This window comes from Rosa chinensis, chromosome 1 (genome assembly GCF_002994745.2).
Source record: "Rosa chinensis cultivar Old Blush chromosome 1, RchiOBHm-V2, whole genome shotgun sequence".
NCBI lineage: Eukaryota > Viridiplantae > Streptophyta > Magnoliopsida > Rosales > Rosaceae > Rosa > Rosa chinensis.
In genome coordinates, this window is record NC_037088.1 from 7,721,380 (window position 1) to 7,748,864 (window position 27,485).

The 27,485-nt window shown below is 39.1% G+C and overlaps 2 protein-coding genes and 1 long non-coding RNA gene across 26 annotated transcripts; 1 reads left to right on the forward strand and 2 right to left on the reverse strand.

Moving 5' to 3' along the window:
• Positions 1-3,676: 3,676 nt before the first annotated feature.
• On the reverse strand, positions 3,677-19,819 carry LOC112182808 (putative disease resistance protein At3g14460). 24 transcript variants are annotated; one of them, XM_040510354.1, is made up of 17 exons: positions 19,378-19,819; positions 18,887-19,121; positions 18,652-18,752; positions 18,200-18,513; positions 16,654-16,754; positions 11,760-15,851; positions 11,506-11,590; positions 11,136-11,336; positions 10,368-10,751; positions 8,188-8,990; positions 7,799-7,880; positions 7,541-7,609; positions 5,802-5,959; positions 5,550-5,686; positions 4,994-5,091; positions 4,731-4,880; positions 3,677-3,970 (listed from the first exon to the last, which is right to left on the reverse strand). In XM_040510354.1, the coding sequence occupies exon 6, from the start codon at positions 15,589-15,591 to the stop codon at positions 11,767-11,769; it is 3,825 nt and encodes a 1,274-aa protein (XP_040366288.1). In that variant the 5' UTR covers positions 15,592-15,851; positions 16,654-16,754; positions 18,200-18,513; positions 18,652-18,752; positions 18,887-19,121; positions 19,378-19,819; the 3' UTR covers positions 3,677-3,970; positions 4,731-4,880; positions 4,994-5,091; positions 5,550-5,686; positions 5,802-5,959; positions 7,541-7,609; positions 7,799-7,880; positions 8,188-8,990; positions 10,368-10,751; positions 11,136-11,336; positions 11,506-11,590; positions 11,760-11,766. The 24 variants fall into 24 exon arrangements, with proteins under 24 accessions (XP_040366288.1, XP_040366238.1, XP_040366299.1 ...); XM_040510304.1 differs by having other exon boundaries at positions 11,760-16,525; XM_040510365.1 differs by lacking the exon at positions 18,200-18,513.
• A 3,092-nt stretch (positions 19,820-22,911) lies between these two features.
• LOC112199608 (zinc finger BED domain-containing protein RICESLEEPER 2-like) lies at positions 22,912-23,919 on the forward strand. Its single transcript, XM_024340595.2, has one exon. The coding sequence runs from the start codon at positions 22,912-22,914 to the stop codon at positions 23,917-23,919; it is 1,008 nt and encodes a 335-aa protein (XP_024196363.2).
• A 2,209-nt stretch (positions 23,920-26,128) lies between these two features.
• On the reverse strand, positions 26,129-27,180 carry LOC121051901. Its single transcript, XR_005807415.1, has 3 exons — positions 27,159-27,180; positions 26,900-27,042; positions 26,129-26,163 (listed from the first exon to the last, which is right to left on the reverse strand). It is a non-coding gene; the product is annotated as an uncharacterized LOC121051901 (long non-coding RNA).
• Between the last annotated feature and the right edge of the window lie 305 nt (positions 27,181-27,485).

Here is a 27,485-nt window from a genome sequence, read left to right on the forward strand (position 1 = left end):
TCAGACGCTCCGGCCCAACCAAAATCCTCATTGGTTGCTTCTAAGGCCCTCGCTCATTTTGCAAAGCTTGTTCATTCAGGAAATTAGGACCGAGACCATCCTCTGCAAAGGATCCCAAAATACTCATTCCGTTCTAACAGAGAATCCAAGGGGATATCTGTGGACCAATTCAACCGTCATGCGGACCTTTTAAATACTTTATGGTATTGGTTGATGCGTCGACACGCTGGTCACATGTCGCGCTGTTGTCCACTCACAATACTGCTTATGCTAAACTCCTTGCCCAGATTATCCGTCTACGGGCTCACTACCCTGACCATCCAATTAAGTCAATTCGACTTGATAATGCTGGGGAGTTTATATCGAAAACATTCGATGACTATTACATGTCACTGGGGATTGATGTTGAGCATCCAGTTCCTCATGTTCATACCCAAAATGGTCTCGCAGAAGCTGCTATCAAACAACTACAAATGATAGCCCAGACATTGCTTATGCGCACCAGTCTTCCTATTTCTGCTTGGGGAAATGCAATATTGCATGCAGCGACGCTAATTCATCTACGATCCACTGCAACTCAATCTTACTCTGCGTTACAGCTAGTGACTGGGTACGAGCCAGATATCTAGCACTTACGCATTTTTGGGTGTGCTATTTATGTGCCTATTACACCGCCACAGCGTACTAAGATGGGTCCTCAACGACGAATGAGAATTTATGTTGGATATGAATCCCCAACCATCGTCCGCTATCTTGAACCCTTGACAGGCGATCTCTTTACCTCTAAATTTGCAGATTGTCATTTTGATGAGACAGTCTTCCCGTTGTTAGGGGGAGATAAGAATACAGATGTTCAACAGGAACGACAGGAATTGTCATGGTCTGTCCCCATTTTGTCTCATCTCGATCCCTGTACCGCACAGTCAGAACTTGAAGTGCGAAGAATAATTGAGCTCCAGAACGTAGCAGATACTTTGCCTGATGCATTTTCTGATGTTTCTAAAGTGATGAGATCACACATACCTGCTGCAAACATGCTTGCAAGGATTGATGTTCCTAATAATGGACATAACGCCACTCCTGTGACACTAAGAGATGGCGCCATTGCCCAACATAGCAATGATGTGGTGTATATGGCCACAGGTCCAGCAAGAAAGCGCGGTAGACTAATTGGTTCGAAGGATACTCACCTAGAAAAAGAGCAAATGAGGCACAAACAAATCTTTTGATCATCGATACTTAAAATCTGTCCCATGAGAATGTTCCGGATTATGGTTATGTGCAAGAGACATCATTGGGGGACGCCTCAATGTCAAAACCTATCCCTGAGAACATAGAGATCTCTGTGAATTACACTAGTGTACATGGGACGTGGGAAAGAAGCTCCATCATCATGGATGATGTATTCGCGTATTCTGTAGCGCGTGAGATTATTGAGACCGATGACATTGAACCATGCTCCGTTGATGAATGCCAACGTAGAGCTGATTGGCCAAAATGGAAAGATGTGATCCAGGCAGAACTTGATTCTCGAACGAAAAGAAAGGTATTTGGCAAAATCGTACCAACACCGCCTAACACCAAGCCAGTTGGTCATAAATGGGTATTCGTTAGAAAGCGTAATGAGAAAAACGAGATTGTAAGGTACAAAGCACGCCTTCTGGCTCAAGGCTTCTCACAACGCCTTGGAATTGACTACGAGGAGACTTATTCTCCTGTAATGGACGTCATAACGTTCCACTACCTTGTCAGTTTGGTAGTTTCTGAAAAACTGAACATGCAGCTTATGGACGTGGTCACATCGTATCTATACGGGGATCTAGATACGGAGATATACATGAAAGTTCTAGATGGAATTCAGTTACCAAAATCAAGTGGCTCTAAACCACAGAGCGCCTTGGCTATAAGATTGAAATGCTCACTATATGGATTGAAACAATCCGGACGGATGTCGTATAACCGTCTAAGTGACAACTTGATTGGGAAGGGATATGTCAACAATGAACTATGCCTATGTGTGTTCATAAAAAGGACAAGTTCCGGATTTGCAACAGTAGCGGTTTATGTCGATGACATGAATATAATTGGCACCCTTAAAGAGTTAAGGGAAACCGCTGAACACTTGAAATCCGAGTTTGAGATGAAAGATCTTGGGAAAACACGGTTTTGCCTCCGTTGGGAACTTGAGCACGTTAAACATGGTATCATGATTCATCAATCAGCTTATACCCAAAAGATGCTTGGACGTTTCAATACTGATAAGATTAAGCCTTCAAGCACCCCAATGGTCGTCCGTAGTCTTGATCCAAAGAATGATTCATTCCGTCCAAAAGATGATGACAAAGAAGTGCTAGAGGCGGAAGTGCCATATCTAAGTGCAATAGGCGCATTATTGTACTTAGCCCAATACACAAGACCAGATATCTCTTTCGTTGTGAACTTGTTAGCTAGATATAGCTCTGCGCCAATACGACGCCATTGGACTGGTGTTAAAGATATCTTTCGATACCTAGTGGTACGATCGATATGAGCTTGTTCTATCCCTACAGAGAAATGATGGATTCGGACCCATCAAACAACCGGAACACCACACATTGTGAATTGCGTTCCCTCTCCCCATCCCAAAACTATATAAGTGTTTTGCAAGGTTTTGCTGATGCTGGGTACCTCTCTGACCCACACAAAGGTCGTTCCCAAACTGGTTATGTGTTTACCATGGAAAACACCGCGATATCTTGGAGGTCTACGAAGCAAACCTTAGTCTCTACTTCTTCGAATCATGCATAGATTATTGCTCTTCACGAAGTAGTTCGTGAATGTATATGGTTACGATCCATAGTTACGCATGTTCGAAATAATTGTGGTTTGAAGTCTACCTCAGATGAGGCAACGAGCATTTATGAGGATAATGCTGATTGCATTGAACAAATGAAGCAAGGCTACATCAAAGGCGACAACACCAAGCATATATCGCCCAAATTCTTCTACAATCAGCAACAACAGAAGCTCCTCAAGATCAAAGTGAACCAAGTTCGATCTGAGGACAATGTGGCAGACTTGTTTACTAAGTCACTGCCTAAATCCACGTTCGAGAAACATGTGGCAAGAATTGGCTTGCGGAAAGTATCTGAACTCCCATGATTGTAGTCATCAGGGGAGGTGCAAACATCAGGACGAGATATCTACATGTTCACCTCGAAACGTGAATGGTGTGTTGTGCTTTTTTTCTCCTTCGACCAAGGTTATTTTTGTCCCACTGAGTTTTTGTTACTCGGCAAGGTTTTTAGCGAGACAACGAGAGGAGCAACACAAGAGGGAGTGTTTAAGGAAATCTCTATTCTGTTTTTGGCCCAAACTCTAGGTTATTTGACCTAGTGGTAATAGAATTTAATTAGAAGAATTTAGAATCATATTCAATGTTGAATTACTTTCCTTGTATGATTCAAATTCTATGCATTATAATCTTCTATATAAAGAGGCTCATTTTATCAATGAGAATGCACATCAATTTTCCCTCAATTTCTGATTCTCTAAAACAATCTATATATTATTCTATTTTGGTTACATTGATGGAGAATTGAACTGCCGATCTAACCTAATCCTAGCTGACTTGTTTTGCATCATAAAGAGGAAAACCCACCAAATAAAACTGGATCAGACCCACAAAGACCAGAGAGAACACAAAAATTGAATCCATTATTGATGGTGCAATGACAACCTTTACTTACACAATACACTCAGAGCGTCACCTTTGCACCAAAGTTGTCAAGTTGTCAACTCTTTTCTATTCTATTTTTACTCTCAATTAAACATACAACTGCTAAGGAGCACGAAACATGAGAAACAACATCAGTATCTTTATAAACACCAAACATGCTTGGTGACATATCAGAAGTCTCTGGTATTATGCTCCCCCATTAGTGCCTGATACTATAAAACACGGCCAAAGTTGTATTCAGGCGTTGCTCTCCTGCAGTAAGAATTCCACATTATTCACTGGAAGTGGAGAAAGTAAAGGCCAAACTGGGGTTCACATGTGAATTCTCGGATGACTGTTCAATGATACTTAAGGCTCAAACAGTGCCAAGTTATATATTTTTTTTCCTGATATGAGTGCCAAGTTAGTATGTAAGGGATATTACTGATCTTAGTAGTATTTTTATTTTTGAAGAAAAATCCTGCATATGTTTAGGTAAGGTAATCTTGACACAGCAAGCAATCTTTCACACTAACTATTATAAATAGACAAGAACTACGGTTAAGCAGATTTTGTCTATGAAAAGATAAACAATTTGTGATTCAATAAAACTTCTGTCATATCTTCAGTAAAGTAGCTTACTAGGCACGTCATAAACCACACACAAAGCACAAAAAGAAATACAGAGGTACTCAGTTCTGAACTTCTGATTAATAAAGAAAAACAGAATATCTCAATGGAGGCACCTTAAGGGTAAATCAATAAATTGATTGGCTTTAAACTTTTTTGTACAACAAAGAATCAGCTCGGTGTAGAAAAGGAGTTTTGCAAAGCATTTTGTGGACTGCAATATGTACATTTCTCTTGATTCCATGTTACGTAAGGACAAAGGACCTTTCAGGTTTGTTTTAAGATTTGGATAGACACACCAATAGGAAAAAAACAGATGTACAAATGATTGAGGCCTTGATATTCTACTGTGACAATGTTATTATTGGTACTCTAAACAAAAATTACAGAATATGTGACTTACTGGCAGCCAATGATTTTATGCTAGCATGACCGTCTTGTACCCCAGCTCTTGAACAGTTGCACATACATTCTTCGGCTTTTCTGCATTGAATAGCATTTTTTGACCGACTAATTATAAATACAGCTAAGATGAGGGTAGTATCATGCTTTCCTGCAGTAATGAAGTGACATTTTCCACATCATTTATTTGACGTAAGACATCCAAAATTTCAGAAACATACGTTATTTATATGATACAACAGAAAAAGGAAACTAGTAAAGAACCTGAACAACTGCACGTACATTCTTCTGCTCTAACGCCCTTTAAGAGTTCAAGTGGCCCCTTCAGCTCCAGCACCCGGTTTTCATATGCAACAGACGATCTTAAGAATAATAAGAAGGGAAAAATTAGCTTTGGATTTGCATGTGAAGTCTGTATGAGTTTGTATTGATGATAATGATGACTAAAAATAGTGTTAATTAGTGCGTATAATTTTTGTTGGACGAGTACAAGAAAAGAGATTGGCTACTGGGATAACACAGTGCACTGTAGCCTTAAAATAGAGAAACAAGATCTCGAGGTGGTCCATCGCCAAATGGCTTTCTCATCCTTATACAGGCAGCTGTTTCCTAGACATCTTAAGAACATCATAACACATCCAATAGTTTGAAAATAGACAGTGGATCCTAGGCTCTAAACAGAAGGTGCGGGATGCCTAAGATTGACTAGCCAGTTCATAAGTAAGAGTTCGATTATTTCCTTTTCCTTTTCAAAACCTCAAATAAATAAAAAATGTAGTCAAGTTAATCTGATGATGACAAGACTACTAAATGGACTCACTTGAAGACAGAAGCTGCAGAAAGTAGAATGATTGATTGGCCTAGACACTTGGATCAAAGTGGCACATCTGTGTAATACTGTAATGATGGTTGGTTTGATGCCTTCAAGAAAATCCAAGTACAGCAAAGATCTGCAGTCTGTAGGGGGATTAAAAATGGCAAGATAACAAAATGATTATATGTAACAGGCACAGATGTAGAATTAAAGCAATAAAATAACAAAAACAGGGACACTGAACTTTCAATTCCTGACCTAGAATTAGAAAGATTCACAATTATCAAAACCAATGAGAAGGTTATAACTTCTGTTCCTTCTGAAGAAAAAGCAGCAAAATCCCGAACCGGAAAAACAGAAAAGCAGTGTTACTTGTCTAATAGCTAATTCCCTTCCTCCAAATTGTTGTTCGAAACCTAGATATTGTAAAATTGAAAACATTAACAAACAGAAAGCAAAGATCTAGAAGAGATATATATCAAAAGCCACCACAATATCAATGTTTTTTTACCAAATATCTAAACATTGATTCCAGATAGGATGATATCATGGTATCATCTTCAATTAACAACGTATTGTTTCCAATTTCTCCATAATGTCATCACCAGCCATCATTATGTTTGTTCTCATTTGCAGCATAAGAGAATTTGGAAACTGTGACATAAATACATAATATCTCAAATGCCTCAACGTCATCTGTATAACATAAAACAGGAGATATCTCTCTGGGTATTTTACTATGATTAAACTGTTATTAGTTTATTACAGATCAACTCTGGTATTAGTTTTACAGAAAGCAAATTAATATTTTGGCAGTCATTAGTTTTAACAATTTCAATTGAACATTAGCAACATCATAGTCGGCATTAAAATGAGAAGAAAATGTCTATGAACTTTATGGTATAGCACACAGATTACAAAATTACTGTGCATTTCCAAATACTTAACTTGTCAAGAATTTAGATTCATGGCATAGCTTTTACTATTACCTAGTTCAAAACTTTTATTATATTTTAGAAGACAAACTGTAGCACCAGGAACCGAGGGTTCTGCCTATCCAAAAATCAACAACCACGACTCATCATCTCAGCCAAGAATCAGAGAAGAATTCTTTGTTTGTCACATGGTGTTGTTAGATATAAAATCACTGAAGGTTAAAACCACATAATGTTCAGTACGATTGAAGTGTTCTTAGAGACAAATTATTGACCCAATTTTGCAACTTCAAGGCCATTTCTACATTGTAGCAACTGTCTATTGGACCCTAAACAGATTGCACATCTATACTGACTCTAAACCAAAGTCTGAATTTCTTTCCTGAATTCAAGTACAACAGCTGGATCAACAATGAATACTCCTACAGCTTTAGGCAAACAAAACAATATGCGAGCAACCTATCCAGAACTTAAATTCATGGCTTAGACTTTTCTTTTACTTAGTCTACCCTCAGCTTGATCTTCTGATTTATCGTATTTTAGAAGACAAACAATAGCACCAAGGATCCTAGAATCAGAGAAGAATTATTTGTTTCTCATATGGTGCTGCTAGATATAAAATCCATTTGTGAACCCAAAGGAGTTTACATAAGAACAGATCCTAAACCCTAAATATGGAACACAAAAATGTGGACTATTTAGCATTGTCCTTTTCTCAGAATACACCACATGTCCCAAACCACACTTTTTCCAATCTTGCAGGTTGGCAGTGGTAATGGGGAGCATTGCTTCTGGGGTAGAGCTTGGTTAGTGAAAAACCAAAAGCAATAAAGACAGTGAAAAATAAATAAATAAATAAACAAATCAAAAAAGGCATTATATTTCATCAACCTCAACCAATTCCATATAAATCAAACTTTGACACCAAATTTCCTTTCATTCAAGCTGATGATATGAACCCGAAAATTCAGTAACCAAAAAGGAAAAAAAAAAAAAAGCCATGGACAAACACATTACCAATCACTAAACAACAAAAAAGGTGAATCAAATTCAAAACCAAACCTTTTCTCTTTGCTTCCTGTCCAAACCCCTCCCTGTAAGATTGTCAAAACAGCCTGCCTTTTCCCATTTCTAGAATACATGCAAGCCCCAAGCACCAATTACAGAGAAAACCACAGATCAGACTTTCAAAGCCTAAAGACAGATAAAGAAAGATAAATACTAACCACAACAATAATCAATGAAGAAATAAAAGTCCCGCAACATCTGAGCAAAATAAACAAACACAGAAAATTCAAAACAATGAAGAGAATAGAAGACCTGAAATTTGCAATACTAAGTCTCTTCGCTTCTTGAAAATGCCCCAAACTGAACTAATTCTCAAACTCTCCGCACTGTTTCCCTGAAATAATAGAAAGCAAATTTCAGTCTTGAGAAACAAAATGAGAGTCCATATTCCAAATACTTGTATAAGTACAGACATGTATCCACACCAAATATTCATTGTCCTCAAATGTACATAAATGCAGACAGATAGATATATGAACAGCAAAACAGATCCCAAATTTCTAACTATCCAAAGCCGAAACAAGTATTAAAGATCCCAAATTTAAAGCAGAAGGATCCAATTCAGATCAAATTGATGCTAGGTTTTGAAGCAGATCACATACATCCACAAAAGGCAGCAATGCGAAGAAGAGAAAGAATACCTCAAAACTTGGACTGTGAATAACTTCAAAGACTCCAATCGATACAGTGTTTTGTCATATGAAGTTAAAACGATCTGAGTGTCTGGGTGATTATCCTTCTTCAAATTCTTCAGAGTAAGATGAAGGACTCAAAATCGGTCAAACCGATGGGACAATTGGGAGATAAATCTATCAAATTTCAAAGAAGAGATTCTTCAACTTTCAACTGGGGCTGCTTTAATCTATATCTCTCTCTTTCTATCGCTCTCTTTCTATCCCTCATCTAGGGGTGGGCACTTCAACCCGGAATCCCGAACCCGACCCGGGCCCGTACCGAAAACTGTCGGGACGGGACGGTTTTGAAACTTCAAATTTTACTATTTGGGCCCGTCCCATCCCGTCCCGTTTTAACGGGACGGGTTTCGGTTTGGTTCAAAGAAATCCCTCAAAGGCCCGACCCGTCCCGATGTATTAAAACTTATTTTATTTTCCTTATTTTTCAATCGGTTTTTCCGTTTTTGACCTAAACCCTAAACTCATTCCTCTCGAAGTCGCGAGTCTCCACTCTCCACCTTTCCTTCACTACTTCACCGACTGAGGGTGTTCCCATTTCTGCAATTCACCTCCACTCCTCCAGGCTCCATCAATTCAGCTCATAAGCATCACCGAGACACCGACCCATTCCCAATTTCCCAAAGTTCCTGCCTTCCTGGTCACCGAGACACCACCGAGATTGCCTTCCTGGTCCAGTCGTCAGCTCGGGGAAGTGGTTTCTCCGTCGTCAGCTTCGCCGTGGTTTCGAGTCTTGCTTCAAACACATAAGACTGCAAATGTAAGCCATGGATTCTTAGTTTCTTACAGTTTTGTAATTTATACTTTATAGACAAACTTCGATTTCATTGCCGATGGTTTTGCAATTTTGATTTGTTTGATTGGGATTGTGAGATTACATGTGTAGGATTAGCCGATTAGGAGTTCAATTTGTTCGATTGGGTTTGTGAGATTACAGTTGAGTTCGTGAAGATCGATTGGGTCAGTGGGTTTTGTGAAATTTGTTCGATTGGGTCAGTGGGTTTTGTGAAATTTTGATACTTACGCTTAACAATTGGATTTTTAGAGTTGGAGAGTGAGTTAAGCAAGAACTCAGATGCTTCAATGTTGTTGTGCTTCTAAATGTAGAATCCAAATTGCACTCTCTAAATGTAGAACAAGAATTAGAAGAGCATTTGGGGTTTTGAAGTGAAGAGAATAATGCAGGTGGGGTCATGGAGGAGGTGGCATTTGATTTCTGTGTTTTAATGTAAAAATCAATGTCTGTGTCTACAGTGTCTTGATCACAACCTCGATCACTGTTTTGTGTGTGTTTATGTGTGTCAGTTTTCGAGCAATGTTGTTGTGGAAAAAGAAAAATGCAAGGAACAGAGAAAAGAGCGAGGTGACTGCTTAGCAGAAAAGATAATAGAACGAATTATGAGGAGGCTGGTAGGGTAGAGCTCAAAGTACAGGGAAATATTAAAGGTCAAACAATGGAATTTAAGCATTTGGAACAAGAACCTCTTTCTTTTCTTCTTTTCTTACCAAAGTAGACACCAATTATTTGGACTTTCTACATGAAAAACATCAAATGCAAGACAGTATAGTAGTTGTAGAATCATTAACATCAAAAACCGCTCTTATCAAGCTGAAAGCATATCTGACCTGCCTCTACAAGCTCAGTTTCAGCTGTTCAATATCAAACACTACTTTAGAGACTAATAATACACGCTTGATGATATTCTTGAATATATCAAGATACTTGTGTCCCATATCAGTTCCAAGATAGACTAGGCTAATACCAATCAGTATTTGACAAAAAGGACATGGAATGCCTTTGCATGCAGTTGATACCTAACAGTAGCTTCACAAAGGTGCCCTATTTTTTGCAGCAGAAAAAGACTAGAGAGTTCTGCAAAGGCATACCAATATCCAGGCCCATCTTTCCTTACAGAAGAAAATTACCAAATCTAGTGCTTTTCTACTACTGTACTAAGGAGTGTTTTAATTTATTTGTTAGTTTGAGAAGAAATGCTTTACTAATCAGTGCCTGATCTCTCACAGAATATTAGTATAATTGGCTTATTACAGATAATCATGCTCTTCGAGTTATAGTTTTCTGAATTTTGCAAATCCTGAATTTTGTTTTGTAGTCTATAGTTTTCTACCTTCAAGAAGCTGATGGCTAGGGAGAAGAAAACTGCTCGACCTCGACCAGGTGCTTCTGGTCTTGAGGATTCTTCAACAGCCACATCACCGGCTTCTCCTCCACTGCTCGAAGCTGCAAGCCAACATGAAGTTGTAAGTGAACCTGCTGCAAGTCAACCTTCTGGAAGTGAAGCCGCAGCATCTGTAGGTGAGGCTCCTTCTGAAAAATCAGGTATAAAGCGTAGCTTTGTTTGGGACCATTTTAAAGAGGGCCTCATCTATATCTCCAAAACTGAAACAGACGGATAGATGCGGTTGCAAGCAAACAGCAGGCCAAATAGCGCGACACAGACAGCACAGCAGCTATGGGGGACAAAACAGTAAGAACACTGTTCCTAAGGATTCTACGGTTCAGAAGGAGATAGGGATTTAGAGTATAGAATTTAGATGCTAATACACTATTTTTAAAAGTCCTAAGGTTGCTGTTTGTTTGGGATTTTATAGCACTGGATTTGCAAGTGAAATAAAAGGTGTGCATTCCGGGCCCATATTTGAGCAACTCAGAGACATACATCTAGAATATACATCACAATCCATCAAATGCAAAACACAATTAAAGAAAAAAAAACCCTAACCACAAAAAAAACTGCATATGAATATCACAACGATATCTCTTCCATCTTCTTGTTCTCCAGCAGAGAACACCAAATACAAAAAAAGTACACTCAATCTCAATTTCACTCTATTTGTCACTGACAAGAAAAGAAATAATGGAAGATTGATTTTACCAAAAAATTTGCTCCTTTAGTTCTGAAGCCTGCTCTGTTCCCACAACCGTGCTCGAAGAAGCTGACAGAATGCATATCAATGCACCGTAATTGGAATTACTTAAGTGGACAGTACCTTGAACCAGAACTAGAAGCCCAGATCAAAAATCTTGAGGTGCTCTCATTGCAAACAACTTTCTCCACCTTTTACTTGCTGCTGCACTGCAAAATGCAAAACAAGATTCATGAGCAGTTCATAGATAAGATTGATCGGATCGCTTAGCCAGTAAGGGTTAACATCCAGCCAGGCCAGCAGAGGCCTCGAAGCTCCAAGGCAGGAAAGTGCCAGCTCGGTGTAAGGGAAGAGATTTGAAGTGGTATGAGCCAGTACCTTAATGCAGAATTAGAAGGGTGCGTGGATCAAGAATCTTGAGCTGGTCCATTGCTCAACCTTGTACTTCTTGCGGCTCTATAGTCTGCAAAACATTCACAAACAGAAACTTAACAGATGAAGCATGAGCAGAGAACTTAGAGTAAGGATTGACTAGCCGCGTCATAGTGTTAGGGTTCAAGGTCTTCAATTGGCAATCAGTGCAAGTACAATGAGATACAATGAAATCGGAAAATAGGTAAAAGTTGACGTACTTGATATCTATGCCCGGCGGTCGGCTTCGGCTTCGGCTTCGTCATCGCAGCCTCCAACATAAACGTAAGGGATGTGGGCAATTTGTTTGGGCCAGAGTCGTCCTTTACCTGGTTGGTATTTCTTTGTGAGCAGCGGACAGCCCTCACGGATGCGAAGCTGTGTAAGTGAAAGAGGCAGATGATCCTCTTGTTCTGGAATAATAGATGCTAGCTTCGGACAATACATAATGGAAAGGGATTCAAGAGAGGTGAGTGATTGAAAAGATGATGACAGGCGCTTCAGATTTGGGAAGCCTGCAATGTCGAGTTTAATGAGAGATTTAGGGAGCAGCACCTCCTTTGGCGGAAAGGACACCACATCTGGATCTACACAGAAGATAGAAAAGGTTTCAAGAGAGGTGAGTCTGCCCAAGTGGTGAAGCCCGCACTCTGAGAGAGGGCCAATTTCCAGATCAATTAGGTTGGGTGGGAAACCCTCTTCTAGAATGGATGCCAAACCTCCCCAGCATCTCAACAACAAAATCTGAAGAGAGCTGAGGTTGTCCACATAGCCTCTGGGGAGGGCTTCCAATTGAGCACAACTGCAGATAGACAAGCATATCAGGCTGGATGGCAACCCTCCGCTTGGGAAGGAAACGAGACTTCCACATTCCTCTACCCATAACATGCGAAGAGCGGAGAGATGGCATAGCCCCTCTGGTAAGGATTTGAGATTTGCACACCTCTCTATCGTAAGAGCATCAAGACAAGTGCCCTCGTGGAATGTTTTGATTATTGACTCCAATCGTTCACAGTCACTTATTCTAACAAATTTGAGGGTTCTGGGTAGTCGGCCTCCTTTGCCTGATAAGGATGTCAAAGATGCACACTCTTTTATCTCCAACCACTCCAGACAACCCTCTAGCTCCCAAGCATCCTTCACCAGTAGTTTCAAATTTTGACATTTTGCTATCTCTATTCTTCTTATGCTTGGCGGTACTTGATACCTTACGAAATATGTCAAAGAATTACACGACTCCATCTTTACATTTTCAAGACAAGGTGGCCAACCAACTTCTGGAAAAGAAATTAGATTTGAGCATCCAGTTAGCACAAGTTCCTTGAGTGCTCTTAGCTCTTGAATAAAGTGAGAGGGGGAGTCAGATATGTTGCCTCCAATAATATTAGAAATTCGAGGCTGCAGCCATCTATCCTCATTCTCCCATAAACATGTCAACTCTTCACAACCAGTAATCCGCAAATTTTGAAGCTTTGGCAATCCTCTGATGAACCCGTCTATTTCGAGTCTGAACTCTGAAATACTTGCAAGCCACATATGCTCCAATAGCTCAAACTTAACTCCACTTCGGTCCACCACCTTACAACCGCAGATGAACAGCCCACGAAGATGTTTATAATTGGCAATTGAAACCACTAACTCTTCACATGCAGCAATATACAGCTCTGATAATGAATCCATGCTCTTGGGCAACCAATCTTTCAATTTGGGGCAACCAAGGATGGAAAGCTTTTCCATGCATGGGAAAACTCGAATTTCTTCATCTCTTTTGCAAGGAAGCCACTCCTTCCAATTTTGCATGTCCTGGAACGTCAGGTCTTCCAACACTGGAAAAGGCAAGCTGCACTCTCCATAAAACTCAGCACCCACACTTTCAACATTGACCAGTCCTTGTATCTGAAGATTTTTCAGGAAAGGTAATTGGCCAAGAGGAGGTAAGAATCGACAGTTTTTACAATTCTCCAATTTCACAGACTTCATATCAGAGAATGAAGGATGTCCAATCCATTTTGAAAATTCGAAACCATTGTAGCCCTTGATGGTCAGCTCCTTAAGCTTTTTATGAGGTTCTAAACCGCACAGCACCTCCAACTCCTTCTCGCTTGTGCCGCTCCATTCCAATTGCAAGATTTCCAGCCCTTCCTTGTTCATTATTTGAGCCGTCTTCGCATCCCCAACATCAATCACATTTTCCAATCTTCCAACACTCAAGGTCCCACGAAGATGCAATGACTGTATCTCTCCAATCCCTGATGCACTACCTTTCCCCACCACAAAATTAGGCAAAGTTCGCAGATGAGTGAACCGACTTACTTTGGGAGGCATTTCTTCCAATGAAGGCATGTTTGAATTGTTGAGATGACGTAAATTAGATAAATTGCTCATGTTTGAAGGTAGTGTCTTCAATTTTGAACAATTCTCTAATATTAACGTCTGTAAGTTGTAAAGCATGCATGTTGACTCAGGCAAACACGTTATTAATGTGTGAGAAAGATCAAGGTACCGTAGATGTCTCAACTTACCTACGGAATTTGGCACCTCGGTCAGTTTATAGCCACTGAAGGAGAGCACCCGCAAGTATTTCAATTGTGGCAATAAATCAGAAGTAGCATAACGAGTCAGATAATTCTCATAACCACCGGAAACGGGAAGTGGTAGGAAAGTCCGCAAGCCTTTTGCTTCAGAAAATGTCTCAAATCTTTTTTCCCCATCAAACTTAGCAGAAATGTAACTCAGATGACGAGTGTTTGGAGAACATCTACCATGCAGTTTATCCTCCAATCTGCAAAATGTGTCTGCAGCAGCCCATCGTGCCAAATCACCAACAAGGTCATGCATTACATAGCATGAACTGTTTTTGCCCGAGGTTTGAAATAATGACCGAGACAATAGCTCCCCAAAATATTCGTCACCGATATCTTCCATTCCTTTAGTCCCTTCTGTTTGCTGACTTTGCTCAAGGAAACCCTCTGCCATCCACAGAAGGATTAATTGGGTTTTCCCAAATTCATAGTCATTGGGAAGTATTGAGCAATAGGCAAAGCACCTCTTCAAAGGTGAAGGGAGATAATGATAACTCAATCTGAGTACTGGGAGTATCTTACTCCTGTCTGACATACTCCATAATTTGTCATTCAGTATTTCCTCCCACTTGCCAGTTTCTTCACAACGTAAAACACCACCAAGAGTTTTTGCAGCCAATGGCAATCCATTGCAATTCGTAACAATTTTCTCCTTAAGCAACTCAAAATTCGGTGGCCTGTCATTGCTAACATGCTGCTCAAATACTTGCAAACAATCTTCTTCTGATAGAGTCTTTAAATGATAAACATCACCGGCTGGGGCTCCCATCAATATTGCAACTTTTTCGTCACGTGTTGTCACCATTATCTTACTTCCCTTGGCTCCGCCACGGAGGGGAGCTTGCAGGCTTCTCCATAAATCATAATCACATGTGCTCCAGACATCATCTAAAACAATCAAAAACTTTTTACCATCGATCTCCTTGCTCAGATTATGTTGAAGTCGACTGAACTCATCCATATCACAAGGCCGAGATGTAACTTCCCTAAAAATAGCTCTCGTCACCGTTTGAAGATCAAAGTTATCGGATACTGAAACCCAGATCTTGAGACTAAACTGTTTCATTGCAACTACATCATTGAAGACACGTCCCGCAAGCGTTGTCTTGCCGAGTCCACCCATACCAACAATGGCAACAACTTGATAATTTGTGGGAGAAGAAGGATCAGGATTTCTGGACAACAATTCCACAATCTTTCCTGCGTCTTCATCTCTCCCAACCACAGATCCATCCAACACAGGCGAACTTGGTGTCCTTTTTGATGACGATGTTGACGTAGAGGTTTGCTCAATATATTTCAAACCGAGTTTCTCTTTCCGGTCAAATATGTCTTGCAAGCGATTAGCAATCTCGTCTATTTCGGAGTTCATATTGAAGTTGAATTTAACTTTGTGAGGAACTTTGGTAAAGAAGCCTCGTACCTTGCTTGTGCCAGTTTGGTGAAGCTTGAGCTGCTCGCGTTCTAACATCTCATTAGAAAAGGTGTTGAGTAGATCGTCCAGATCATAAGCCAAGTGTTTCAGGTCATTCAGCCACAGATCCACTGCCTTGCTCGTCAGCTGCTTCTCCTCCGCATCGGAAAGCACCGCTGCAACTGCGGAAAGTGTCTCTCTCCATTTCTGCAGCTTTTTGCCAGCTCCTCCCAAGCTTCCAAAGTAGCCCAGGATCTCCTGAGGCGTTAACCTCTCCAGCAGCAACTGAACGAATGCCGCAAGAAAGATCTCTCCCACTGCCATAGTTATTCGTTTCAGCGAGGAGCAAGCAAAGCAATTAAAACAAGTGCAGATCGAATTGTTTTGTGAAAGCTTTGCAATGTTGAAGATTCAAGAATGGCAGCGAGAGAAAAACAACGAGAGAATGGCAAGCTTTGCAATTAAAACATCATATTCTTGTTGTTTTGTGTTCGATCGGTCATGTTACGACAAAAACAACGAGAGAAAGGCAGCGGCAGTCATTTAAGACTTGATCAAACCATTATATTATGCATTATTGTACATGACAGGGTAATCTAGGAATCTTTCCTACTTGATTTTAGACTTTTAAGACTCCCAACATCATCAATAATGCAGCAAAGCCAATGAAGCAAAGATGGACAAGAAGCATGTGGGCCACATATCTTATCTGTAGATAAGAAGCATGTGTACACCCAGACCCCTTTACTGTTTTGCAGATTAATTATATCTTATCTGTAGCCCAAGCCCCAAGGGGACAGAGATTGGTTGGATCCCAGATCAAGTCTCAATACTTAATATATGTTTCTACATGAACCAAGTAATATTTCTTTACAACAGAAATAAATAGATTAAATGATACATGAAGATGAACTTTGTATCAAGATCAAGCAAAACGCCACCATATTCTGAAAATAGTGACAATCTTCTGTTCAGGCACTACTCTAATCAACTGCAAAAGGATCAAAAAAGTAGAAAAGAATAAATCACAATATTGAATCACATTCATCTGTTATGATTAATTAGGGAATCCATTTCAAGTACACTGAGTACAGCAGAATTAGAATAAGTGAACAGTACCTTGAAATCAAACCAGAACGAGAAGGGAAGACAAAGATTCTTGAGCTTTCCATTCCTAACAGCTTTCCAAAACGTGTACTAGTAGTTGTTGCCCCTATAATCTGTCAAGAAAAAAAAAACAGTTAATGGATAATGCATACAAATCCTGACAAACAAAAAAAATTGACCGCCCGGCCATCAAGTAAAGGTAAAAGACATGAGAAATGCACTCCATAGGAGGTGCCAGATGTGATTAATTGCAGAAAAATTAGGAACGATTGCTTGCTTCAAAAGGTTCAGACAATAAAGAGCCAGCTTTGTGTAATGAATTACATACGTACGGGCAGCATATTGTAGACTGCATACACTTCATGGAAAGGAAAAATATCTTTCAGGTTTCTTTCAAGGTTTGGATAGATAGAAATGGGAACAAGTATGCACACCAACTATTGAAAAGGTAATTCAGGACATCAAATTTTAGGTCTATGCAAATGCATTAGCCCTTCTTTTTTTCTTTTTCTTTTTTACCAGGAATACCATGTATCCTCCTCCCTCTTATTCCATACATGTACGTGTTCCGAAAGCTTATAGAACTCATATTCATATTCAATCCTATTGAAATTACTAAATCATCATGAACTCAGTAAATCTGTTATATTGAAGTTATTAGTCTCCCTTTGTTTGATTATCAATAAATGAAGTGGCTAGACCATTTGAATCTATTATAACTGCATTATATCAGCCTATAACTGGTCAACCTGCTTTACAGCAAAGTAACCTGGAAAGATGCAGCATCGTAGTTTATTATGCAACAGAACATGTAAAAAGAATATTAAGAACTAAATAAATATTGTAGGTTCTCTATGATCAATTTTCAAACTTATAACTACTTTTAGTGTCAAATCTATAGTCAGTGAATGTTGGAAGCAGGTAAAAGGAAGGATGGGCTATCATCGACAATAGTAAAAAGACTAATGAAACTGAAATTATTACTATTTTTTTTTTCTGTAAAGGAAAAACTTTGCATCGACTTGAAATGGGGAAATGGAACAGAATCTTTCACATTGACCTTAGCTAGCTCCTCCTGAACAAGCTATCGAGCAGAGTCAGACCATGTTTCTTCTCAGTGAAAAGTAATTAAATATGAAAAATGGAAGCGAATACATATCAGTTCTCAGAGAAGAGACAGCTCATAACATGAACACCAGCCATTTTGATCTACTAAAATCCCCTTCATTTGTCATATTCCATACATGTCTTTTAAATTTCATAGAATTTTGTAAAGATCATTGTATGACAGGAAATCAACCATAGCAACATATTATAATAATTCAGAAATGAATGATCCAATGTGATCTGGTGATTTGACAGAACTTCTTCAGTGAAAAAACTGCGATTTTTGATTAGCAACTAACAGAAAGATCATTTATGTCCAGCATAATATGGAAACATTAAAGTTCATTAGCTCTACATGCGAGATATAAAGAAATTAAATTGGTACTGGTTCGCTGCAATGAGTGAAATAGTTTTTTCGCATTTGGGAAGAAGAAGCTTATATTGTCCATACCACTATGAACTTGTGATAATCCAGAAGAAGGCCCCCAAATACTGATTGTTGCATAACAGTTGGCTTCAGCTTTCCTGCCATCATAAGGCTAAGCATCATATACTTACTTGTACACCTAACCCCTCTCTTCCTGTCCTTGTTTTTATCTCTTTTTCTCCCCTCCTTAAGTCGCGTCCACCATATCACTTCCGCTTCACCTTTTCTCTCACCCGTCTCTCTGTTTTCAGTTTTACTTTCATACAATGCTCTGTATTGTATTCAATGTTTTCTTCGATTCATTAGTTGAAGTTTGCTTTCTTGACGTTCATTAGAATCTAAGAACACAAAATATGTACCAATGCTGGATAGTGAATACAGTTCTACAAAGAAAAACAAAAAGAAGAAGGGAAAAAAAAAAACAGAGGTTTCAAACAACAGCACCTTAAAAAGGTGAATCAATATTCTCCACATACCTTTGAACAAACCAAATCCTTCAATTCTTCAGGAGAAAGTACAGACAATCTTTTAGAGAGATCATTTCGGTTGTCAATTGAACCAATGCAAGCTGTTGCAACTGCAAGAACAAAGGGAAAGAAACATCAGGACATGAGCACAATATACTATAAAAGAAAACATGGAACTATGTCCTCTACGAATTTAGGAACTCTTTTAAATTGAGTCTCTTTCTATGACTGCTTATATACACACCTTAGGAATCTTTGTAAAAGCAAGCAGCTGAAAAGATTGTACGCGATCATAATGAGATTGGAGCACTTCATGATCCGTCAATTGTTTCCCAAAATTATCATTAATCTCAAATCCTTCATAAAACTGCAGCAAGTCAACAAGTTGGGTAAAGAGCTTTCCCTTTTCATGTATATACAAAGCACTCAAGTGGCATTTCGGAACAACAGCAACATCAGCAACAAGTGGCCTCAAGTACCTGCAACAACAGCAATGTTTATGTTGAAACAAGGAAAAAAAGAAGTATGACACAAATTCTGAAAGGTCCAGCTTTTATAACAAAGAAAAATCATAAGACTTCCAATAGGTATAAATCCCAATATATAAACTTAAAAACAATACCAATTTGTGACTTTTCTTAAACGATATCATATTTCCAGAAACTAATACACATCTGTATTGTTAATAAAATTAAAAAAGGAACTTGGATATGTGAAGTATGTGAATACCAGTACCATATTCCACAGTAAATCTTCTTCACCAGCTCCGCGTCGAACGCCTTCTTCCCCGCTGGCTTTGGACCAATTGGCAGCGGCAATCATAGTGAGCTGGTCCCTCTGAATCTCCGACCGCGTTATCGAGCTCGGCAGCGCCGCGCCGGGTTTAGCCTCCACCGGCTTCTCTCCAAGCTGGTGGTTCAGCTCCACCGGGTACTCGGTAACATGGTGGCGCTTGAAATCGTACGCGCCTGTTCCGTACGCCTTCGTCATTGCCGAAGAGAGCGACGAATTAGGGTTTCGCAATGCGGGTTTTGTAGGGAAGCTACGATTTTGGGGAGCGACGGGGGTTAGGGTTTATGAAAATTTGGGTCTGAGAGAGAAAGCTCTGTAACTTCTGAGAGTCGGTTCTTCGATTCTATTCGGGTTTTGGGTACTACTCTACCGGTTCGTTCCTTAGTTTTCAATTGTAATTATTACATACCCCTTGGGAAATATAGCATATTGTCCCCTAACGTTTCCTTGAACTGTCAATTTCACCTATCACTTTTAGTTTTTTATTTTTAATTACACCTCTAATGTTTACATATCAAGTTGAATGACAGAATTGTAAAAGGTACATTAATATATCAATACATTAAGTAGATTAAATGGAATGAGAGATGAAATACTCCTAGACAAGATTATATTTAACTTAACTTTGATGGCTTAGTCAAAATGAATCAACAGAGTGCAGGGGGTTTTATTTTTCCGAAATGGAAATGGAGATCTTATATTGGCTGCTTCCTAAAAATCCAAGTCAATCAAATGCTCTTACGTACAACAGAGGCATTAGCTTTTAGGATTTACATGTTGTTGTTCTTCATGGCTCCAGATAGCTTGAATCAAACTAATCATGAAGGATATTACATTTCTTGCAAATAAGCTCCACAATGTCAATTTTAAGCATGTTAGTCTATTTTAGGGCTGGCAAATCCAACCGATCCAAACCAGCCAACAGCGTCCGTCCAGAACCAAGGGGTTCAGTTACCAGCAAAATCGGTTACCGAAAGTTTGGTACGGTTATACCGTACCGATACACTGTAATTGGTACAGTATCGGTACTGAATATTAACAAAATACGGTATACCGTACCGTACCATATATTTAATATAATATTTAATTATTTAAAATATTTATTATATAATCAATCATAACCGTTGATTTTCTTCTGTTTTATTCCATATTAACTAACAACCGTTAGATGAAAAATTTCCAAACCCTAAATCCATAATCCCTCATTCCCTCTCTCAGTCTCTGGAGTCTGGACGACTCACCTCGTCTCTCACTCTCTCTCGAACTCGAACTCGATCGAGATCTGACCTGAGCCTCTGCCTCTCATACTCTTGGTCCAAACCGGCAAACCCTTATCCCTAATCCGATGATTCCGATCCCTAATCCCTCAGTGGCTCAGTCCATCTCTCGACCACTCCCTCAGTCTCTCTCTCTCTTGAACCCGATCGAGATCTGACTTGAGCCTCTGCCTCTCAAACTCTTGGTCCAACCTGCAAACCCTAATCCCTAATCCGATCCCTAATCCCTCAGTGGCCCAGTCCATCTCTCGACCACTCCCTCAGTCTCTCTCTCTCTCTCGAACTCGAGCGAGGTTCTGACTTCTGAGCCTCAGTTCGAAGAATCGCGTTCGACCCATTCGATTTCATTTCACATCAAATCGATCGATTGTTGTAGTACTGCTGGTGAGTACGAGCTCGGAGCTTCAATTGTTTTGGATTGTTGAGTTGAGGTTCGAGACTTCGATCTTCCCAATTTTAGCAATTCAATCTTGGATATGTTATGTATTATCTTGAGATTTACCAATTTGTTATGGGTTTTGCCACTTTTAATGGTTTTTCTTTTGTGCTTGGAGGAGCAGGAGCACCGAGGAGGCGAGGAGGCGAGGACTAAGTTTGATGTTTGACAGTTTGAGGGAGAAGAAGGCAAAGTTAATGGGTTGAAGGACTAAGTTTGTGGTTGTCGATGGTGGAACTCTGAATTGTAAGCAAGACTCTATTCAATTGAAGGTATAATTGGATATATGCATAATTCTCTGTTTGAATTTTCATGACTATGTGTTGTTCTCTTTGTAAGAGCTTTTATCTGAGTAAGAGAGTAAGAGTTGTAAAGCATTTTAAATGGAGTACAGATGAATTAGAAAATGGTAACCCAAGACTCATTTACATTTTTACATGCACCACAGCATTTACAATTTCATTCTGATCCGAGTTTCCCTACTTTATATGTTGCTTTTCTTATTTGGTCTAACATGCTCTGATTAATTTTCAGGTGTTCCAATCTCAAGTTCTCAACAATTCAAGAAATCTTACAATTAAGGCTTAGAAGTTAGAACTGGAGCAACGTAGGAGCACTGCAGTTGGTCGGTTTGGACCAACAGGTCAGTTTCAAAGTGATATATATTTGTAAAGTTAGATGATGAAAATGTTATATATTATATATATGTTTGATGTTTGTATTAATATCACAATGTTTGATGTTTGTTTCTTTTTTCTGCAACAATTAAAATGTTTGATGTTTGTTTGTTTTGTTTGATTCTTTTTTCTGCAGCTATTAATATCACAATGTTTGATGTTTGTTTCTTTTTTCTGCAACTATTAATATCACAATGTTTGATGTTTGTATCATTGTATGCTATGTTTGTTTCTTTTTTCTGCAGCTATTATAAATTTATAATGTTTGTATGTTCCACTTGTTTCTTTTTTCTGCAGCTATGGGTACTCAAAGTGGTAATTTGAGTCAGACTAGTAGCTCAAGCCCTTCGATTAGTTCTGGCATACATGTGACGGGTACTGCAGCTTTGGATCATTCCCCTTTAGGACAACCACCTTTAGGACAACCACCACCACCTTTAGGACAAACACTCCCACCTTTAGGACAAACTTCAGGTTCAGTTGATGAAGCTGATCCTACCAACTCCCAATCCCATGGAGCAGCTACTGCTGGGCAGAAAAGAAAAGAGCCTGCAAACAAAAGCCCTCTTTGGGCACATTTCACTAGATGTAAACACCCGAACTCAGACCTAATAGATACTTGTTGGTGTACTTGCAATTATTGCAATGACAGAGTGTTATGTGATACTAAAAAGAATGGGACAAGCTCGATGTGGGCACATACTAGGAAATGTGCTACTCACCCATTACATGCAGAACCTGATCCTAAGCAGGCTAAGTTGAATAGAGATAATGTGAGTGGAGGAGCCTCATACCATAAGTATAACAAAAAGAGGTGTGATGATAGGTGCATTGATATGATTATCAAGGATGAGCTCCCTTTTAGGCACGTGGAGAAGGAGGGATTCAAAGCTTTCTGCAAAGAGTTAGAACCTCAATGGCCTGGAATGACAGAAAGCAGGCTGCCAAGGGTGTGCTAGATAAGTACAATTTTGAGAAGGCTGTTTTGTTGAGTCAATTGAAGGCAAATGAAACTCGGATCTCAATTACCACCGACACCTGGACATCGATCCAAAATATAAACTACCTAGTACTAACAGCCCACTTCATGGATAGTGACTGGAAATTGCACAAAAGGATCATCAACTTTTGTACAATTACTAGTCACAAAGAAGAGGAGATTGGAAGGGTAGTAGAGCAGTGTTTGAGGCAATGGGAGATCACCAAAGTGTTTACAATCACAGTAGACAATGCTAGTGCTAATGACTTAGCTGTGGCATACATGAAGAGAAGGTTGACCAGTTACAAGACTTTGATGTTTGAGGGAGAGTTTTTACATTTAAGATGTGCATGCCACATTATAAATTTGATAGTTAAGGATGGTCTGAAGGAGTTACAAGATGGGATTGCTGCTATATGGAATTGTGCCAAGTATGTTAGGAGTTCATCAAGTCGTCTTGACAAGTTCAGGGAGTTTGCTGTTTTGGAACAGTGCAGGGCAAATGCCAATGTTCCATTAGATGTAGTCACAAGATGGAACATCACATACCTCATGCTTGAAGCTGCACTTAAGTATGAAGCTGTGTTCGGCAGAATGGGTGAAGAAGACTGCAATTTTAAAGCTTATTTCGAAGAAATGGACAGAAATGGCAAACCCAGGGTTGGACCACCATCTAGTGAGGATTGGAGGAATGCAGAAGCATTTTGTTTGTTTTTGAAGAAGTTTTATGAAGGTACTGTGAAGCTGAGCGCTTGGAAGAAGATCACTGCCAATATATTATTTGTTGAAATGGTTACATTGCAAACTGAGATTGACAAGGCTATCATTGCAGAAGACCCTATTTTGAAGGGGGTTGCCACTTCAATGAAGGCCAAGTTCAACAAATATTGGGGAAGCTTCGAATCAGTGAACAAGATAATCATGATAGCTAATGTTCTTGACCCAAGATACAAGCTGCAGTGGGCTAAAGTAGCAATGCAAAAAGTCAATGCAAGCTACGAGACAATTCATTCAATACAAGGGGACTTAAAGAAAATTTTGCTGAAGATGTATGATGAATACAAAGCCAATGAAGGAAGCAACGAAGCTGAACCGTACATGGGAGAAGATCTATGATTCGAAGGGGATGACTTGGAGAATCTTGATGAAGTCAGCAAGCAAATAGCAAGGGAGAGGATGGCAGAGCAGTCACAATGCATACGAAATGAGGTTGATCAGTATTTATCGGATAGGTATGTTAGCCTCCTTGCAAAGAATTTTGAAATTCATAAGTGGTGGAAGGCCAATGAGTTAACCTATCCAATCCTATCAAAGTTAGCAAAGGATGTTTTTGCTGTTCCTTGCTCAACGGTGCCTTCGGAGGATGCATTTAATTTGGGATCAAGAGTGGTGGATCCTTTTAGAGCTTCATTGACACCAAAAATGGTGGAAGCCCTTGTTTGCAGTTCGGATTGGTTAAAGTCTGATCCCCCAAACTTCTACAAAGATCCCACTGACGATGACCTTGAAATGTATCACTCTTTGGAGGAACTTGAGAGGGGTAAGCTACTCATATTGTTTGTTACTTTGTTTCTTATTTTATGAATCATGATATTGTTTTTAACCTTGTCTTTGTTATTTTACAGAAAATGCTTTTAATCAAGGAATGGAGTCAACATTGACCAATCTCAGCTCTACACAAGCTAATGCATAGCAGGCAACAGCCAACATCGTGAGCTTTCTTGTTCAACGTTAGAAATTGCAAAAACTGCCTAAATTCTTCTTCATTGATTGAATTTGCAGAACTGCCAGCATTCTTATATATTCTTTTCAACTAAAATTTATTTGCAGAAACTTTGACTCTTTGAGTGAGGCAGGGAGCACAACAAGCAAGTACGAAGTGACAAAGAGATGAAATTTGAGTCTTTGAAAGTTTGAATACTTTGTTTTCAACTATTGTCCGCTTTGTTATTGTATGATTCATTCATTTGTGTGAACTGTAAGTGATGATATGAAGTGATGATGAGATGAACTGTAAGTGATGATATGAACTATGAAGTGATGAACTGATGATGAGATGAACTGTAAGTGATGAACTGAAGTTGATGTGAGAGAGTGAGAGACTGAGAGTTATACGTTTTTTGATTGTTTTACATTTGCGAATGGTCTGGGGCTCTGGGCCTTTAAATTCAGATATGTTATTTGATTGTTTTTTATTTTGCTTTCAGTTATTTAGTTGTTGACAGGTTAGGGATTTAAAATTTTCATTTGGGCCGTAGCTGAAAGTTGGCCCAATCTTAAACTCGGTTGGAGGCCCAACCAACCGCTACCAACCGATACCAACCAATACCGAGAAGTCGGTATACCGACTTTTGTGGCCGGTAGTGGTACTTCATTTTGTGTACCAATAAGTTTTGGTACGGTAGACGGTTTTGGACTTGAAGGTCCGGTACCGTACCGAACCCAGCCCAAGTCTATTTCTTGGCAGAAGCAATTGCAGACACGGTTCAAATGCTCAAGTTTGGAACGATTCTCTTCCTCTTTCTACCTCTAATGCTTTTAATTTTGATAAATTAGGTCTTGGCTGTAGCAGAGGTTTTCTGTTGTAATTTCTTTGTTTACTAAACCCAAAAAAAACAAAAAAGCTATGGAAATGTCCTTATTTTGATGGTAAAACACTCACGTTACACCTCAAGAATGAAGCAATAAAATTTTATTGGTGACAAACATCTCACAATGCATTTGTTCATACATATCTGAATGGAGAGAAACACGCATTGCTAAATTACGTTGCGACCGACTAGGATCGAACTGATGAGCAAACCAACCCAGCCCACGTAAGACTTGTAAAGATTTTCATAGAAATTGGATATAAAACACAGATGCAAACATAACCATAACAGAGGATTAAAATACTAAAGGCAAAGCTTGATCTATATATATTCTATTTTTGGTTACATGGATTGGAGAATTGAACTACCGATCTAGCCTAATCCTAACCAACTTGTTTTGCATCATAAAGAGAGAAACCCGCCAAAATAAAACTTGATCAGATCCACAATGACCGAGAGAACACAAAATTGAAACCAGTATTGATGGTACAATGACAACCTTTACTTGCACAATACACTCAGAAAGTCACCGTAGCACCAAAGTTGTCAAGTTGTCAACTCTTTTCTATTCTATTTTTACTCTCAATTAAACATACAACTGATAAGGAGCACGAAGACTTGCAAGAACACACTGAGAAATGATATTGGTATCTGTATAAACACCAAACATGCTGGGTAACACATCAGAGGTCTGTGATATTATGCGCCTCGATCCATTAGTGCATGATACTATAAAACACGGCCAAGGGTATAAACAGGCGTTGATCTCCTTCAGTAAGAATTCCACATTATTCACAGAAAGTGAAGAAAGTAAAGGCCAAACTGGGGTTTGCATGTGAATTCTTTATGATGATTGTTCAATGATACTTAAGTTGTTTTTTTTTTTCCTGATATGAGTGCCAAGTTAGTATGTAAGCGGTACTACTGATCTTAGTAATATGTTTTTTTATTTATCAAGAAGAATCTTGCATAAGTTTAGGTAAAGTAATCAAGACACAGCAAGCAATCTTTCACACTAACTACTATAAATAGACATGAATTATGTTAAGCAGATTTTGTCTATGAAAAGATAAACAATTTGTGATTAGATAAAACTTCTATCATATCTTCAGTAAAGTAGCTTACTGGGCACGTCAAAAACCACACACAAAGCACAAAAATAAATGCAGAAGTACTCAGTTATGAACTTATGATTAATAAAGGAAAACAGAACATCCCAATGGGGTCACCTTAAGGGCAAATCAATAAATTGATTGGCTTTAAACTTTTTTGTACAAGAAAGAATCAGCTCGGAGTAGAAAAGGACTTTTGCAAAGCATTTTGTGGACCGCAATATGTACATTTTTTTTAACTCCATTTTACATCAATGACAAAGGACCTTTCAGGTTTGTTTTAAGATTTGGATAGACACACCAATAGGAATGAACATATGCATGTCCTGATATTCTATTGTGACAATGTTACTATTGGTACTGTAAACAAAAAGCACAGAATATGTGACTCACCAGGCACCAGCGGTCAATGATTTTATGCTAGCATGACCCTCTTGTACCTCAGCTTTTGAACAACTGCACATACATTCTTTGGCTTTTCAGTATTGAACAACATTTTTTGACCGAGTATAAGCTGAGGATACTGTCATGCTTTCCTGCGGTAAAGAAGTGACAATTTCCACATCATTTATTTGATATAAGCTGTCCAAATTTTCAAAAACATAAGTTCCTCATATGATACACCAACAGAAAAAGGAAAACAGTAAAGAACCTGAACAACTGCACATACATCCTTCTGCTTTAACGCCTTTGAAGAGTTCCAGTGGGCCCGACAGCTCCAGCACCTGGTTTTCATATGCAACAGACCATCTTAAGAATATATAAGGAAGGAAAGGTTAGCTTGGAAGTTGGAATTTGCATATGAAGTCGGTATAAGTTTGTATTGATGATAATGATGACTAAAAACAGTGTTAATTAGTGCGTATAATTTTTCTTGGATGAGTATAAGAAGAGAGATTGGCTACTGGAATAACACAGTGCACTATAGCCTTATACAAGGGAACTGCATGACTCAATCTTCAAGTGTTTAAGAAAAGGT